This window comes from Aplidium turbinatum, chromosome 9 (assembly GCF_918807975.1).
Source record: "Aplidium turbinatum chromosome 9, kaAplTurb1.1, whole genome shotgun sequence".
Classification (NCBI taxonomy): Eukaryota; Metazoa; Chordata; class Ascidiacea; order Aplousobranchia; family Polyclinidae; genus Aplidium; species Aplidium turbinatum.
In genome coordinates this window covers 21,251,279-21,270,692 of record NC_137480.1, presented here as the reverse complement: position 1 = coordinate 21,270,692, position 19,414 = coordinate 21,251,279, and the positions used below count along the sequence as shown (strand labels likewise).

At 37.6% G+C, this 19,414-nt stretch overlaps 1 protein-coding gene across 2 annotated transcripts in view; it reads right to left on the bottom strand.

Moving 5' to 3' along the window:
• LOC145776969 (cellular tumor antigen p53-like) overlaps positions 1 to 18,264 on the bottom strand; it is a 49,449-nt gene extending 31,185 nt beyond the window's left edge. Inside the window, exons 1-3 of one of the 2 annotated variants that reach the window (XM_082588224.1) lie at positions 18,127 to 18,264; positions 9,723 to 9,810; positions 2,711 to 2,873 (exon numbers count right to left, since the gene is read on the bottom strand). In XM_082588224.1, the coding sequence (XP_082444350.1) occupies positions 2,711 to 2,873; positions 9,723 to 9,784 (225 nt within the window). In that variant the 5' untranslated portion in view covers positions 9,785 to 9,810; positions 18,127 to 18,264. Of the gene's footprint in view, positions 1 to 2,710; positions 2,874 to 9,722; positions 9,811 to 10,780; positions 10,979 to 18,126 lie in introns of those variants that run through there. The other variant, XM_082588222.1, reaches the window with a different exon arrangement.
• Between the last annotated feature and the right edge of the window lie 1,150 nt (positions 18,265 to 19,414).

Genomic DNA, 19,414 nt, shown 5'->3' with positions numbered 1-19,414 from the left:
GGGGCTACGTCATAGAAAAGACGACATCAGCGATCAGAAACTTATTCCCTAATAACGTTGCAGTAAGTATCCGAGCGCGCAAGACAGCAAACCGTTTAGACGTTATAACCTTATAACAATATTGGCTTAAAATTGATCACCTTATTTCTATAAACCAGCGCCATTTCTTTTATATGATACTCCAGTCTCATCAAAAACAATCATTCTAAAGTAAAAAGGAAGGAAATAAAATACCTCATGTACATTGTGACTTAAGACTGGTTTAATAGCAATTAAGCAATTTCAATCATCACTAAATTCTCTATGTATTAATCAATCAATTGTTTCGAACTGTCATACGCTGCTTTCGCCTTGTAACGCTGTTCTTGCCCGCTCGGATCAACATCGCTCCGCTTTCAACGCATTGATCAACACGATCCCCTGATCAACTCGATGCGGCCTCAAACTTTGTACCCCAATTTTCTATTTTTACCGGTAATGTAGCCTATCAGTGCCTCTGGTTTCGATCGCTAGCCTCCCCGACCCAGCTGGGCCAACCTGCCTCAACGTCTGACCAGTGCACATCCGTGCTCGCCGAATGAAAGCTTACTCTTCTCCAGTGAGTATTAATTACACTCCCACCTATATAACAGTATATAAACTAATCGAGCCTCTGCTCCACATTTTTATTGAATATTCGTCTGCCACGAGAGCCAAATTATCCTTAAATGGTTCGACTCTCTTCCTCGTGGGAGACCCCAATTTTATCCGCTCTGCCTACTGGTAGATAGTGTTAGGCGATATTGAAAAAATTAAAACGATACGATATTTGAAGAAATACTCGATATTTCGATACTTTTCGATATTTTTGTACTAATTAAGAAAAGAGTTTCTCAGTCTTCGAAATTAGTGTCGGCAATTGCCGACGCAGATACATGAATGGCGCATTAGCGTCGGCAATAAAAATGCCGAGGCCACAAGAGCGCTTATAAGGTTAGGGTTAGTCATTCCTCCTAGTCGTTATGCCACAGCCATAGATTTGCTCCTTAGTCAACACTCTGATGGAGCTCTGCGAAAGAGGCGTGTGGATGGGTATCAAAGCACGAAAGCGGCAAAACGTGGACGCTTCATTGCGAACGGCGAAGACAGTGTAGATTTATAGCCAAGCGATGAGCCTCTTGATGTGTGCGATTCCAGTGATAACACGACAACCTCATCCTCCGATACAGCATCTGATGATTCCGATTCTGACATCTAGTTCTTCATCAAACAGACTTTGTGTTGCTCGCAGTATCCCAACTATGCCGAAATTATGTTAGTGCATACCTAAATCGAGGCAATCTTCTCGCAGGGAGCGATTAATATGTTACCGGTACTTGGTTGAGCAATTAACGTTATTTTATGATAATTCAACGTCGCTAGATGTCTAATTAATGTAAAACAAACATAAATTTCTTTTTGGGCATTGTTCGCAATATAACCCGCCGGGAAAATTAAATCGATTTGTGCTGACTCGAACGTTGAATCAACGCAAATTTAACTTACTTTTTCTCCCCGTGAGTTATTCAACGTGAATCACCGCAACAGCGTGCGTATCGCGTTGCTCGCTTTATCGCTGCTTTTGGTATTATTACATCACAACAAATCAAACAGTGCGGTCGTGATAGACTACTCTAGCATATTTTTCGCTTCTCGTTTTCCATGTTTGGTGCAATTTTTTTCGTAATAAACGTTCACAGCAATTGCCGAGGCAATTTCAACTTTTGCCGTTTGGCTTCGGCAACGTTTTTGTAGGGGTTTGCAGTTACGAATTATCGAACGATATTGAAATAAATATCGATATTGAAAAGATATCGTATCGTTTCGAAAATTCGATATATCGCCCAACACTACTGGTAGACCGGGTATAAGAGTCAAAGTACTTGCGCGAAGACGCGGCCCGGCGGTCAATTACTGCCGGTTCCAGCGTCCACACGCGACGGGTCGCCTGGTCCGTCGCAGGGCTTCTTTCTGGGCTATGCAGAAAGAGCCTGTCTCCCTGGCCCGCTCCGCCATTCTAAATTTGCGGACGGGCCATATGGTGTTTCGATCCACACTCTCCCTCCACAGGTACCTCGACTCCCCAGCCTGGCCCTCGCGACCTAAGCTGGTGGACTTAACCCTCCGGGTGCATCGTCACCCCATAAATCACGCCGCTGCGGGGTGTGGCAGGCCGGTTTCTTAAAGTCTTCGACCTGGCTATGTTTGTTTGTACTCTCTCGCCGTGTCAATCTTTTGTACCGTGAGCTACTGATGCGAATAAAACAGTTCAACACTACGGTGCGATACTGATTAGCCCAGCCTCATGGGCGAAACACGTGTCTATCGCTGTCAATTCTTACTACAAATCGGCTGCCCTGAAACTTAAAAATATCATTTGTATAACTTTAGCACACGCAGACGTGGTTGATACACTCCTTGATTGTTAGTCTGAGCATGTCGTTGGCTTTGAAGACAAATAAGTTAAAAGTACAATACCAGAAGCTTAGCCGGCGCTGCGACTAATCGTTTCAGCATAAACGCAATGTTGTATCTAGCTTACAAACAGCTTCAAATAGATACGATCATACGAGTATTGCTAAATTGTTAGTTATTTACATATAGATACACATACTGCTACACATCAAGCTTTTTCCTGACCCTTTCTCACAAAACTAAAAACCATTTATACAATCAGCAAGGTAAAATTAACCTCTATTGGTTCTGTCAATGCGTCGGTGGTCACTGATTGGGCTGATGAAGATGGATCTGGGCCGGCAGCAAATTGTGAAAATTCTGGAAGGTTGTCCAACGTCAGATTACTATAAACTACGTTATTGTCGGGAAAGTTAAAGTCCGAAGACGGCATCTCATCCCTGAAAAATAAATACGTAGGGCGTGTATAAATAACATGCAACCACATTTTCAATGTAACAAAATCTAAATCAGTGGCTCCTCCCTTTTTGCAAGCATCGTGCCCCTTTCAATGAATTATTAAGCTTGTAAAACCCAAAAACTTTCAGAGTGGCCTAGTATGAAAATTTTAGCTTACAAAATTACTTTACAATTAATGTTTTTTTTTTCTTTTAATTATTGCATTCACGTACCCCGGAAAACTTTCCACGTGAACCCCACGTTAGAAATACAAGCCACTGATCTAAACTTAGTCCAAATTAAACAAAATAATACTTCCTAGCACTTTTTTCATAAGCACAAGAATAAAACGCCACCTACGGCGCTTGCGATTGGTTCCGTAATTGAAAAAGGAAACAGATCAAAGGTCTGATCCCGACAAGACAACAGAGTGCTTCCCAAATGAACCAGTTTGTTGTACAGTAAATACGCAAAAGTTGCTAATTCAAATAATTATACCCAAATTGGAACACCGGTTTGTTGTAGATAAGTCGATAGCCTATCTATTCCCAACTGATATTGACTTGACAAAAATAACTTGCCAACAATAACGTAACAAAAACAAATTAATTTTTAAAAAATGATCACAGTATTTCTTGACTTCTACGTCAAAGGAGCCAGAAAAATGCAATGCGTCTCGTATGAGCTCAACTGTTCGTGCAAAATTTTGAGGTAGGCTATGATGTAAGATAGTCAATTAATTTCATTTCATTGCTTCACTTTTCAAATTATAAGTGTGTTTACTTAATGTTGAATATTGGGGACAGCCAAGATTCATTGAGTTCAAGACAGGCCGATTCGGTAATCAAATGTATTCCATGTCGCTATACAAGGTTAAGAACAGATCTAAACGAGTTGTCACATGCAGCTGTCATAGTGGCTTTATGAATTCTAGAATTGGCTGAGAAGGTCATTTTTATCAAATCGATCGATAAAATGAGAATTGTCTGAAATAAATCGATTTTTGGTATTGTCTAATATGATTTAGTTAACAGTCAGCGTGGGAAAAGCCAATGAAAGAAGTTCTTACATACCTAAAATAAATAACGTACAAATTTCATCAACAAATACAATTTCATTTTTGTTTACTAATTTAAAATCCAACAGTAGAAATAAAATTATCTGACGTCTATTGAAATCACTTGGACCTCAGTCAAATATCACGAATTTCCACACTTGAAATGACTACACACAAAGCAAAACAATACTGCAATGTCGATTGCATACTTTTCCGTAGCTGCGAGATGCAAAACGTATGAACACAATCCCGCTCATGTATCAACATGAGAATCGCTTCAATGTCACACCGTTTTATCAGTAATAATTGTATTGTTACAAGTTACAACGCAGTGACTGCACACAGCACAAAATTTCTCAAAAACTTTTGCAACCTAATTTTTGCATCACACAAATAAATTTTCTACGACTGGAATGTTACTTAAATGGGAGCTGTCAACTAAAAATATAATTCGTAGTACCTCGATAGGCTACCCCTTTACTTCCAGCAACTAGCTTACTTTATTATAGTAACAGACAGCTTAAGCTGATGTACTTTTTAGCAGTTTTACGCAAATACTGAAAATCTAATGAGACAGCAAGTTGAAATGATGCGAAAATACAGCTATGATTGCTGACATCAAACTCAAATTCATGATCTTAACTACCTCCGTGGCATACGTAGGCCACGCTACCTATAACTTTGATCAATTCCGCAGTGATTCTTTTCCAGACGAGTGGGTTAAGTGTAAAAACTGCATTGCGCAACTTATTCATCATGAAGAAAGACTACCCCAGCGAGGTACAAGGTTTCCACGCGTACCGGTAGTCTCATCGTTGCTAGACGTCGAACAACTGTAAGCTTGAGTCACATTTGTATACTGTATGCTTGAATCCAGCAGCAAAATGCACTAAAAGGTAAAACACCTTTCAAAGCAGAACCTTCAGTACAACAGCGTTCTCAAACATTAGCATACCGATTCTTTAATTAAACCCAAATTAAGCACCAAATTGGCTGTCTAACCATAAAACAACTGCCCCAAAATGAATTTGATGCTGAAATCATGTTGTAGCACAAAAATTGCAAAAACTCCCTGTCTAAAGAGGACTATGTATTATGTAATAATTTAATGGTAATCTTTCTTGTACAGTACTTATACTCTGACACGAAAGGTTCCTCAAACGCTATTAAAATTGAAAGGGTCGAAAATACACTCACCATGAGCCATCTTCGTACGAGGATAAGACATACATTGTATTTTTACTTTTGCAACTTTATAATTCTTTGGTACATTTGAAGGCTATGCTTAACGATTATGTCAAGTTTGTACCTAAAATATTACACTTTTCGGTCGCAGAAATCAGTTTAAAAAGACCTAAAAGTAGATTAGGTTGCTGAGCAAACACCAGCATTTGATGAATGCAAAGTTGCAGTTACTACAACTACATACCTCATACACATTCTCCGTAATACTTTGCATTTATGTTATATTATATAGATTCTATTTGAATAAGGACCTTCTGATGATCCCTTTTTTAGGGTGAAACAAGCTGTCAAGGGTTTAGACAGAGATTAATAACTATATTTGATTTAATTCGCTCTGCTTGGCTTTTTTGCTTGAGCACTTTTTATAGTATTAATAGTATTTATTGTTCATTCTCTGCAATATTTATTTTAAAAGAATTTTCTGCAGCTTTACTACTTTCCAAAGTTGTTTATATCTTTAGTGTGTTACACATTTACATAGATCTTAAACAATGTTTAAAAATTTTGAAACCATATTACAAATAACATGACACTTTTGCAAAGATGATAACTTGGTGATTTTCTTACCACATGACAGTGGTTTACAAAAGACTTAAAGTCAAACAGTATGGAATATTATTGTCTCTTCTTTTGATAAAAACTTTTTAAAAATACTCCAAAGATCTCACTCGACTGCTAGTTATGGCATTTTTTTCCCAGAAATACTTTTAAGATGATTAGAATCAAAAAATAACATTCCCGTTCAAGATTGGAATACCGGTAAGCTACTTCTGTCTTGCAATGGTGACTAATTGTCTAGCTGGTCTGTCTATAAAAGCATTATCTATTAAAGTGAAGAATAAAAAAAGCTTGCAAAATTGTTGCATCTTTACAATATGCCCCCCAATCTGCTTGATCACTCAATGAACACCCCAAAGACCCTGCGCTAATCTGGCACTTGTCTACCCAACCAACCTGTGATCGCCATATCCCTCTCCGCGATTTTGTCGCTCAGGAATTTCATGACGTAATGGGTTTGCAAAAAAAAGGCGGGAAAGAGAGAGCTTGTCGCGACAAAACGACTCAAAGCGACAATAAAGCTGAATTGAATGATAAAACGGCATTAAAAAATCAACTAAAAACAAGCAACTCAGAAAATGAAAAGTACAGCTGACAAAGTAAATCGATAAACTCATGGTAAAAATTAGCGAAATATTAATATTTAAACAGCAAATGTGGGCGTACCAAAGCAATTTGCACTTGAAAATAATACAAATTGTTAAAAAATTCTGACGCCAAAAACTATCGTTAAATCGACACAGGCTTTTCTACAAACAACCATGCAGATATAATATGCACACATCAAACGAATTTATTTTTGTTTGCATCTAAAACAACGACCCAATTTTTAAACGAATTTTGTCATCAAGCCAGCAGAACAGAACTTCGAATGTAAAACATAGACAAAACGGAAGGTATTTTGTTGTAAGTTCAAAGCCTGTCAAGATGATGTGATCACTTGCACCCTGCAAGAATTAAGAATAAGATCCACGGGTATGTGTATGGGATTACAAATATAAAGCAAGAAAAGAGATTCATACAACAAAAGAAACGCAAGAAACAACTAAACCAAATGAACCAATTGCGTAGTTTGGTAAAAAATTAAGTTTTCTAGAAAAAAAATTAATTACGTACTTGAAAAAGCATGTCAATGACAATGGCGACAGGAACCATTTGGAAGACACTTACTTACAACTAATTTACTAATTTCAACGCATTGCAGTTTCCAAACTGAAAAAGGCTAAACTGCACTGTACTTCTATAATTTTAGTGATGAAAACTTGAAACTTGATTGATGTTGCTGTCACAAACCAAAAACTAACTGATGGTTTATAAAATACAGACGTCAAGTGGAACAATCGTTGTGATCTTCTAAGTGTAAACGTTGCTTGGAGACAAGAATAAAGTCCCGTTTAAGTACCTAATCTGAACAACTGTTAGCTGAATCTATCGATTACCAACAACATGCTTCATGGATGTGCGTTTGATATTGGAACCAAAAATGTGGGGGCGGGAATGGAAAAATCGACAAAATTGTGGACAGAACTATGACAGCAACTGATCTGACATCTTTGCTTGTTCAATTTTAAGGTTTTATGATGAAGACTATTGGCACTTTAATATCGTCTCAACAAAATTAATTGCCATACATTAGGTTTTTGTGTCCTTGAAGCAATAAAAGAAATAACAATAAGAACACTACAAAACAAGCTATCAATAAAGATAGCAGAAATTACTTCGTAAAACAAAACCAAAAACCCAGGCAAAACGTGAAACTGTGTATTCCAAAACTGTATATTTTCCTAGATATTTGCAGATCCTTTTGACCTACGGCCTAGCCGTAGACCATGGCATTAATGCCAAATTATTCATAGCTCACAAGTCAAGAGGTCATTGGCAATCTGCCCAGTCAGAGGCTCATTTCAAGATAAATAGAAATAATATGTCACATTCGAAACCCCAGATGGCAAAGTTGCAAACGTTAAATCTACGCAAAAAGCACCAACTTTGATAACAGGGTCCATGAGGTTTTAATGCTCAATGAAACCAGAAAGTACTACAGAAACTTTTTCATTTTTTGCCTGCCAAGTACTCAAAATGAATCAAATTCTTGACACAATAGGTTTCGATTTCAGATTGCAATTAATGTATGAAGTTATTAAAACAAGCTATAAGCGCTAAAAAAAACTTGAAAAAAGCATGATACAACTATTTCTACCCAACAATCAATCATTCTAAAGATTTAATACTTACAAACATTGAAACAAAAATGATCAAAATTTCAATTCAACATGGATTTCAGCTAGAATCAGTGGTTGGTTTCCAACCTTTTTTTGGCTGTTACCCTAATGTCCAGCCTGAAGTGAGCCAATTACCCAGGCACGATCAATTTTCAAAAACAAAAGTGTTTATTGCTATGTATTTCAAAGGGCTAACTATGACAATCAAAATGCAATACAATACTGAATACAAGATAACAATGCGTGGTAAACATTCAATGCGAAGGTTGGGCCAAGACTTCAGCCGCCAGCTTTGTGATCCTGGGCTTTGTGGTAGGCTACTGAGGGCGATTCTTGCGTCACTTTTGACATCCAGGCGATTGCGCTTCTTTGTCTTCATTTCCAAGACAGTTGAAAATCTTTGTTCACAGCGATACGTTGTTGAAAAAGATGTCAGGAAATTTAATGCCCCTGTGGTTAATGTTGGTGCGTCCTGGAGTTTGCCTATCCAGAAGTGTTCCAAGCCTTTCCCCTTGAAATCAAGCTTCAACGCTTCGTTCATTCGGAGAGTGATAAGTTCTTCTTTGGCCGGAAAGTCGTCATCATCCACCTGGCAGTCATCACATGTGAAGGGCTCAGTGCACCATTGGAGACTAGCCGTGTCCAAATTCGGAAAGTAGTTGTCCATCTTCTTGGCTAGCTGGCCTAAGTGGTCTAAGTGGTCAGCTATGTCCTCTTTCAACGCCGCTGTCAACTCACTCCAATGCCTTCGAGGTAGCCTACTTGTCGAGCGTCTGAAACTGCGCCACTGTGGCTCTTCCAACTCGCTTGCAACTTTAACCTTTGCGATAAATGCTGCTACGGCTACTTTGGTGTCGATCACAGTTACACTCTTGCCTTGAATTAAAAGATTGCCTTTGTTCAATTCACCAAAGATATCAGCACAGCTGGGAAATCCACTGTTGGTTAGAGAAGTATTCAGCTAAGTCGGACTTCTTTTCTATCAGAAAAACATGGACAGCCTCACGAAATTCGACCAGGCGGGTTATCACGTTGCCACGAGACAGCCATCGTACTTCTGTGTGGTACAGAAATGCTTCGTATCTTTCTCCCATCTTCTTGCACAGTTCCTTGAAAAGACTGATGTTCAATTCCTTCGCTTCTATAAAGTTCACAACCTTCACTTGCTTCCTGGGTTTTTTTTTTCGGTCATTTATCGGTCATTGACCGATTTTTCAGCAAAATGTCCGAAAAAAATATAGTCAATTCGGTCAAAATGTCCAAAAAAATATATTGTCAATTGACTATATACGAGATAGTACTCGTATGACCAAAAATGACTAAAAATGACCGAAATAAATAAAATTGACCGAATTTTTTCCAGTCATTTCGGACAAATGACCGAAAAGTTTCGGCGAAAAAAAAAACCAGCTTGCTTCACTGTTTCCAAATCGGGTCTCGTTACCCCCCAAAAATAGGTAAATTACCCCCCAGGGGTAATTTACCCCCAGGTTGGGAACCACTGAGCTAGATGTAAATTCATTTCTGACAACCAAAGCGAAAGCAACAATTGCTTTAATATCGATATTCAAAGGAACAACACGCAGACGTTGACACGAGCTAGAGACCGAAATAAGACAGTAAGAACAAGAATAAAGCTTTATTTATTAAAACATTTTAACCCAATTTGACATTAGCAACTAAAAAAATAGTAAGTGAAACAACTTTAGCAAACAAAACGACGTTTAGTTGCACAGTTCACCAGTCTGACCAAAAGATGTAGTACTCACGGCGTGTCCGCATCGTTCACGTTCTTCCAAATATCGGAGAAATTTTCTGGTTCGTTTTGCATGGTGGATATTTTCGACTTCTCGCAATCTGCAAAAAAATTGCTATCCCGTTAAATAATTTACTTAAAGATAGGTAGTTAGAAAAATATATATCGTCTAAAATTCTTTACAAAAAAAACTACACCGCACACAGGCAACTACTCCCTCATGTTAACAGAAAAAGCTGTTGAATCATTTTTTGAGAAAATGCTTCTCTGAAAACACGTGAAGAAAACTGCCAATGCTGCAAAAACAAATATGATACTTTTTAAATATGAAACAACCAAACTTTAATACCTAGCACTCGATTTTCACTTCTGGTTATGGCATTTACACAGGTGTAAATATAACCGCAGACACAATAGGAGCTTCCTCAGCATAAATATCAACAAAGAAGCTAAGTGAACATTGTAGTGTGGTGTGGTAAGTTCAAAAATTAATCACAACAACTAACACAGTGAAAAAATTCTACAACGCTTTACTGGTTACTAAAGAATGAAATCAAGGTCGGATTGCAAGCAAAGTGCAGACATGATTTTTTGCCATGTAACTTCTATATACGCAAAGTTAGTTCACAAACAAGAACATCGCTTTTTTTCAAAATAGAACAAATATTTCGCACCCTCAATACAAATTACGTTACGATTCCAGTTTTAAGTAATATAAGTACATAATTAATTACTAAGAAAAAAAACAACTGTACTAAAATTGCATCAAGTTAAGTTGTTCTCCATTCTAACAATGTCATTTCGACCAGTTTTAAAGCAGGGGCGTGCGACATGTGAGCAGCGCACATGAGCGGTTCCAATATTGCCTTTCTGTACTGCAGCAAAAGTTCTACAGTACAAAAAGAAATGAAATATACTTTCGACTTGGTGATGATTTTAGAACAGATATGTGAGATGAAGCTTACAAAATGCAGTTCACCGAATTAGCTTTGTACAGATGTCACAAAATTATTACAATCATAAAAGGTGGCCCTGAGGATGCACGCCCCTGATTTAAACACGTTTGCGCACCCTCTTGAGGGAGTCTTGGAAGCATTACTCGACTTTGCGTTGTAGTTTCTTGATTTGCGGAAGTCGAGAACATGGAGTTTTCCGAAAAAAGCGATTTCCGAACGCAAATTGCTTCAGAGCAAAGTGTTTTTTCTTGAATGGCATGCAACGCCATGGTTGTTGTTGCAACAGCAGAAACTGCGTTATCAGGGACGTCATGAGCCTTGTCGCCCCATTCCGGGATATCAAAGTAGCTGCAATCCGATCCGGTGGCGTTTCTGAAGGTCGCATCCGCTTCTCCGCAACTTCCTTCCACCTTTATAGGGGTTATGCTTTGCAAAATCCTTAAATTCATTGTTGTTTGTTTCTTCTAAAAGAACAAGTTTTTCGACTTAACGAATTACTTTCAGCTGGTAAAACTGGCAAAATAAATAAATCTTAATCCCAAACGTCGTAACGACCATTGTCAAAAAAACAAAAAACTTAATTTGTTGAACGTTTGCCCTTCATGCCCAAAACCTTTTAAACGTTTTTGCTGCTAAAATTTTATACCTCACAGCTGCACACCAGGTCACTTACAAAACTACTTCGTTTAAGTTTGAAACTTCCCAAAAACTTGACCAAAGCTCTGAAAATTATCTATTTCACAAATTGCTAAGAATATCCTGTGATCTAAGATACTTTTACTCAAAACATTAATAATTTTTCATCGTAGAAGATCGACTAAGCTTCAAGCCGTTTACAGTCACTGAAAAACTATTGCAAGCAAGATCACTGTGCTCTGGCAATGTATAAGTAACGTAACGAGGGTAAGTTTGAACTGGCTGGATATCGACTGACTTAACTGCACGACTTTGACTACTCTCAACATTTTTAACCTCAGCTACTTCAACCATGTCACGTTGTAAAAAATAAACACTTTTTGAACAAATAGAACTTCACTACCATACCTTCATAGAAACATGAAATCATAAAAACAAATGGAAATGACAAAGCCAACCAAGAAGATAAACTGTGTCACTGTCACGAAACTGCGTATTCAGATTAAAACTTGATACCACCTCTGATCAAACAACAAAGTCGTAAATTTATGACGTCTAAATCTTAAGTTTGAATGAGACAGTGGTGATTGGTCTATTCACCAGCACTTCTGCACGATTGTCTTGCGTTTTGACTGAGTTCTTTAAAATCACTAACGGCGACGCAGCTTTGTTTGTTAAAGACTCGGGATTTTGAAGAAGTTTTTGACATCAAGGCACCAATCTTCTTCCAGCTGAAATGCTGACGAATTTGTCAAAGTTTTAATACGCTCGTGAGCGTTAACGTGAGCCACTGAATAGATCGTAAACTTTACGAGGCTCACCGGGACAATCCAAATCTACAGTAGACTTTACCAGAAATCAGCAGTCCTCGGTGACGCAGATCTCATCGTTTCTAAGCGAGTTTAAACTTTCTTTCTAATCTACGTAACCAAAAATTGTTGAAAATAAATTATGCTGTTTAACCACGGAATGGCCCGTTTCGGTGAGTCCGATCCCTTAACGGGGGATTTTTTCAATTTTTTTTTTAATTATCGGGTACCGTGGCCTAATTATCATTGCCGTTTTAGGGTTAGGGGTTAGAGGTTAGGAACTCACCGAATCAGACTCACCGAATCGGACTCACCGAATAGTAGCAGACCCGTTTAACCAAACACAAAGAATATGTAACATCGTTTAGATAAAAACAAACTATCCCTCCAAGGATAAAACAGGCAGTCATGGCCTACTCAAATACAAGGCTGTATTCTCATATGCCACGAGACAGTTAAGGTTTTAAAGAAAATAGCAACCATAGTTACCACTTAAAGAAATAAATGCTGATGCCTCTCAACCTCTGCTCTGGTTCCTCGATGTTATTGAGGGTGAAAAGTGATACAAGGATAAAATTGCATAAATACATTTCACATTTTATCGAATTTATCATCTTGCTCATATTATCCATTCACTGACACCTCATCACACGAACGCATGGCAACGCCAACAGACAGCTTCAAGACCGAGCAACAAGTTTTTTGAGAAGAAACAAAAGTTTCAATGGAGTAACATTTCAGCAGAGGCATAACCCTGAAAAGGGCCGTAGGCGTTTCTCTCTAGAGCAGAGTATTGTCATCATGAGAGAAATCAAGGGTCGAAAGGGCGCTACTCTGCAATCGACAGCGTGCCTTTGAGTGTCTTGCCAAAGTCACAGGTGGTCACAGTGTTAAAAAATATTAGGTTGAAATGTGGAAATAGTTAGTTGAGGACGAAAAACTCGAGACAAACAACAGCATGTAGCGGTTAACTCCAACCACAAACTCACTTCACTCAAATTCATCTCTTTACCAAGGGAAAATCTTCAACGAATTGTTGCAAATTATTAGCGAAGTACACAGAAGTGAACGTGCAGCCCGCAGAGAAAACATCTTGCAAAAGATTTAATGCCTCAGCAAACCTGAAAGTTCATCAACCGTCCCTTGCATTGTAGTTTGACAGCCATAATCACTTGCAGTCTGATCAAACCCAATGAGCTAGTTATAAGAAATTCAACAACATGACGAGTATGTGTATAAATCACACCGCGTTATTAACACAGAATATCAATTAACTGTTTGCATGCAACGTCTTGCTCTTAACAGTAAAAGTGGTAAACGTTGAACTGTATCAATGTTGAAATAAGACAACTGGTCTTAAATTATATCAAACATCTAACATTTACGACGCCATAAAGTGTCGAAGTGTCACATTATGCATATATTACCATAGTAATGCCATGAGAAACATGGTCGGAGTGTATGAAATAACAAATTTTGAATAAAAAAGAAAAAAACTACACAAGGTTGACCCAGATATTTAAACTTGGTAGATGTCAGGCCATTCGAAGAAGGTCATTCCTGGTGCATTCGAATGTGAAAGGCCATTCCCAGCCAGGCAAGTTGTTGTTTTGTATCGTATCAACATCGTCAACCATAGCTTGACGTAAAAGCGGCTTCTTTCCACGGTTATTGGAAATTTACAGGTGCTATGTATGCGCTTTCAAATAGTCGTTTACGTTATTTCGAAAGATGACAATGTCAACAACACTCTTGTGACGTAAGTAGTGCCTTCATTGGGTTACTCTTGTCATCCACCTGGTGGTCAATAAAAGTTATAGAGAGAAACATGGAACAGCTGTATCTTCCAAATTCATGCAAAAATAAAACATAGGAAGCTACAATTTTCGGTTGTTCTCAGGATGACACAAAAACAACCATAAGCAAAGAAACTGTGACTAGTTATTGTCTCACATATCGAAGGGGCCATTATAAATGTACAACTGCAGCAACGATTTAAAAGAGAGCACTTGTCACATCATAACCTTCTCAAATTTTCAAACCTGACATAGCTTGACATCAAGACATGAAGAGCAAGAGCTACCACGGATGCCTACGCTATTTTCATCATAGCTGCAATCATCATATGGGCCAATCTCAAAAACCTCTGTGAGCCACTTGTATCCCACGGAATGGCCAGTTTCGGTTTCGGTGTCCGATTTGGTGAGTCCAATTCGGTGAGTCCGATCCCTTAACGTGGGATTTTTTCAATTTTTTTTTTTTTTAATTATCGGGTACCGTAGCCTAATTATCATTGCCGTTTTAGGGTTAGGGGTTAGAGGTTAGGAACTCACCGAATCGGACTCACCGAATAGTAGCAGAGCCTGTATCCCAAGAGTCACACAGTCACTGCAAGTGTGGCTGTGGGACCCTGCACAGCAGTTTCTAACATTTTTGTTTCACGCATTCTTCTAAAAAAAATATCAGCCTGTATACTAACTACTGAACTTCTTGGAGGGAGAGTGATCGTGATTAAAAAAAATGGGCATTTATATTATCAGTGAAAAAGATGACCATCTAGCTCCATTCAACTATGAATTAACAAGTATTATACAAGTGTCTTCTTCACCTTGCGAGTGCAGCATTGCCATTGAGGAACAGACTGCAGACCGCACTATCGTCTATCAGTGATATAAAATCTTCTTTCCATCAAACGGAACAAAACATCTGTATAGTCGTCTTTGGATTAGTAAAAGGCAATAGCGTCAATTGTCTGATTGTAAAATCATAGACCCCTCTCGGCCCCAAAACAAATGATTATGATAGAAAAAAAAATTCAAAATATATTGTATGTACACACGATACAATAGTCACAAACTCGCTATTTAAATATAAAACATACTCTGAAATAATATGCAAAACTGGTATATATTTAGTTTGGAAGGATAGTAACACAGGTTTTAACTTTTCCAAAGTGGTTTTGTAAGCAAACAAAACGGTGCATGATATTTAAAGCCTGCGGTATCAACAAACAAAAAAATAAAAGTAAATTTGATGCCTATAAGAAACATTAAAACAAGTCTTTGGATTTGTGGTACCACTGTGTTCATCGCTGCTCAAACACAGAATGGCCCGTTTCGGTGAGTCCAATTCGGTGAGTCCGATCCCTATTCGATGATTTTTTCAATTTTTTTGTTTAAATTATTGGGTACCGTAGCCTAATTATCATTGCCGTTTTAGGGTTAGGGGTTAGAGGTTAGGAACTCACCGAATCGGACTCACCGAATAGTAGCAGACCCGCTCAAACAACGTGAGTGGTCACAAAAAAGAAGTCTAAAATCAAGATGACTTCACCAGTTTTCTTGCTTCTTTTTTCACGCATTTCAATAAACGAGAATATGATGATATTGAGCACAGGTGACATTCTATACTACCACTTCCACCTGCCATTAAGACACATGTTGTGAAACTTTTAGAACATTTGAGCAGACTGAGATGGCTTGGTCACGTTGAGCGCAGCTCAAGCTGGATCTCACAGGTCAGATGTGTCAACATCGCAGCACAGCGGGGTCAAGGTAGACCAAAACTTTCTTGGGAAGAACTTGTAAAACGTGACCTTGTAGCCCTGAACATGGACTCTGCCAACCCAATAAATCGCGAAGTGTGGAGGGGAAGACTTCGTTCTCGACAGACAGACAGGCCACACCCTCGACATGAGGATTAATTCATGGCCTGTATAATCTAAATTGGTTGATGATGATGATGAGTAATGACAACTGAGCAAATCTCTGCTTTTACTGTTGGTGTCATGTGGTCCAGTGCAAATACAAGAAATCATAAAGTAACTTTCTAACTTTTTAACACACTTTTGACATGCCAATAAGGCACTAGAAAGAAAGCTAAGGTACCATACACAGACACTTTACACAAAAATCATTATATTTACTTATAAACGGTCTTTAGAATTACCGGTAACAGTATAAAATAATTTTAAAATAAGGTTGTTTGGAGAGGTTTGCTATTCACCATGTATTTGATTTTAACTTCTTTGCTACTCCTCTAGTGAAGAACAACACCATAAACCACAACCATTTCACACAACTGATCAATGATCACACAAAGCAAACTAATTAACAAAACAACAAAACAATTATTAGTTGATAAACTGATTTCACTTTGCTTAAAAAAAAATAAAAATAAATCATCTTAATAAAACACAAGATATCAATCAGGATATCAAAAACAACTTTTGAATACATGGCTAATAACTTTAAAAACTGATTGCGGAAAATGTTATTTATGAATTTCATTCTGTTTGAGTTTCTGGGGCAAGGATCTATTCTTTTACCACTCCAGGTTCACGATGTTCCTGGACTACACTGAAAGGATACTAGAGAGGAGCCATTCTTTGGTTTCATCGTCCAAAAATCAAAGACATTCTACTCCGATACGCAGGTTGAAGATAGTGTATGGTACTTGTTGATGATACGTTCTGTTCCTCCGCACTACATTTGCAAGAAGATGCTACTCTCCCATTGGTACATGGTTGAGCAAAAGAACCTGGTGCCCATATGAAAACACTGGAGATGCACCCATACCTGACTCAATATAAAAGGGTCAATGGGATGGGTGTCGAAGTCAAGGATGGAAAAACAGAGCCTGGTAGTATTGGACTTCAATTAAGATTTTCATTTACACCTGCCAAATTTACCTCAGATAAGTTATATGTTTTGTTAATCAGCTTCATGAAGCAGAAGTTGAGCACCTAGCATAAATGGGTGTCTTGATTTCAGTCCTGAGAACGAGAGACCTTTTCAGTGTGTAACATGTATGTCATGAACATGGTACATTTAATCAAAAAATAAAGAGCCCAAAATGTAGATACCAAACTCATCTTCAGCAAACAAACGTTTCGAAAACTATACTGTCTTCATCTTCAGTGTTATAAATGGGTTATAGGCGAATTCTTCGTAAACAGTTCTTCGTAAAGCAATTCTTCCTAAGCAATTCTTCGTAAAACAATTGTTCGTAAACAGTTGTTGGTGAAATGAAATCCGTAAAAGAATTTTTCGTAAAGCATTTCTTCGTATACATCAAATCTCCATTGCATGCACAAATAAATGCTTTGGGAAGAATTGTTTTACAAAGAATTAACTTTACGAAGAATTGTTTTACGAAAAATTGCTTACGAAGAATTGCTTTACGAAGAACTGTTTACGAAGAAAACGTCGGACACCTTATAAATGTAAGCAATCCCTGATGCCGCTTAGATTTAAATTAAATTGCGGCTGACGTCACAAAGACTCATCAACAAGCTATTATGAGAGCGAAAAACGTAATAGAAGTAAGGTTTTTTCATGAAATGATGCGTTGCATTTAATGATGCATTTTAATGATGGTGCATTTAATTTCGCTTTTGTCTGAATGATGCTAGTAGCATCATGCTACTATAGCTATAGCTTGTGAAGAATCCAGGGAGCATTGTTTACAATGACAACTGCAGTCTAACAGAAATAATATAGCATTAACGTGAGCAATGGTTCATCAGAAAACAATAGTCCAACAGAACACTTTTCTGATAACAAGATAAAGCAAGAGCTAAAAAGGAAATTGAAGAAAGCTTATTGTGCTGCGCCTGGGACGGCTGCAACACTCAAAAAAGCAATAATGTGATGAAGAATGTAAGTTGCCACATTAACTCCGCACTTACTGGGTTAAAGGGCTAATAAGTCTATAAATGATGTAAACAGCACATATGATACATATCACATAATTATAATAACATTACAACATCTTTCTCCAGTCAGCTGTTCATGGCTAAATGTTGATGAAACATGACAAAGCATAATAGACATACTGTAAGTTTTCAATCAATAGCCTACATATGTTTTTTAACATGAAAGATAGATTTATTTCATAACTTATTAAACTTGAAAAAATTGCCTAAATATTAATAACAACTGCCATATTTTATCACTACCACACAATTAAAATGGATTAATTTAATGAATAAGTGAATTTTAGTTTATTTACATACCTCACATAGGAGCTGAGAAATGAAAATAGGCTATACACCAGGATATCTGCTTTCCACTTTGTATTTACATGTGCAAGCAAGTCTTTGACAACTTAGGTTAACTGTAAACATTAAAATTCAGCAACTTACAGATAATTTTAAAACGTATGACTTATAGTCTGAATAATAATGTGCAAAACAGCTCAATAAATAGGCTACAAAACTAAGAATTCTAACTGTTATTTCAATTTAGCTGATGTTATGTTGTCTACTGTACTTGCAATGTAGGTTAACCTACCATGTCTACACCAGCCTGTTTGATAAAAAAAAAAAAACATCACCTTAAGAAAACCAGGATGCTTTTAATCATTGGTACAGCTTAAATTTAAAAAATATTAATGTTTTGATTTTTCAAGGGTTCAAGCACAAATGTAAGACATTCGCCAATACAAGCTCATCTTGTTGCCTCAGGCTATTCCTTTTTTCAGGTTATTGGCTATGATATGGTGAAAGAGCAATTTGTTCTGTTTCGACATCAACGTGCAAACTAAATCTATTTTAGCAAACCTTTTCTATTTTCATTCAGGTGCATTGGATAGCTAAGCTGTTGAAAATGACAAACAGTGCCATTCTGGTTTCCTTTGCTCAAAACGCCTCAAATTGGTAGCCTACACTATTACTACACCAATAGCCTGAGACTAACTAAATAAAGCAAAAAAGCCATCTAGTACCAGCCTATTTCAGTTCTCTGTGTCACTATCAAATCGGTTTTGCATTAACGCAGGTTAATATTTTGTTTATTTCATTTTCATTTTCGTTTGTTGCTGCAAGTCTCAATTCTCAACGATAGTGTTGGTCATAGCAGTTTGACACCTGGTCACGTGACTACGTTTTTCTGATTTGGCGCTAAATGACGTCATAAAAACACAAAATGCCTTTGTCTGGTTCAACAGCTGGATCTTGATTGTCATTCGTCAGGTTGAAATTTTAGAACAAGGTCTTACTCTTGACCATGACAAACAAGCCATATTTCAGCTTTTTGTTTTGTTTGTAGGCCTGCGCAACTAGAATGTCCGTTCTTTTTTGACAGACGTTGAATCAGTGTCAAAAGACGTTGAACAAATATTAAATTTATGAATTCTGTTGGGAATACAGTTGTTTGAAGCAAAAGATTATGTTTGACTTGGTTTTGAAGTCTCGGCGATTTCATTTCCTTGTTATCTGAACATCTCTACTGAAAATTTAAATAAATTCAAAACTCGCTGGAAAATGCACTGAACATAATAACACGCATTGATTCAACGTTTGC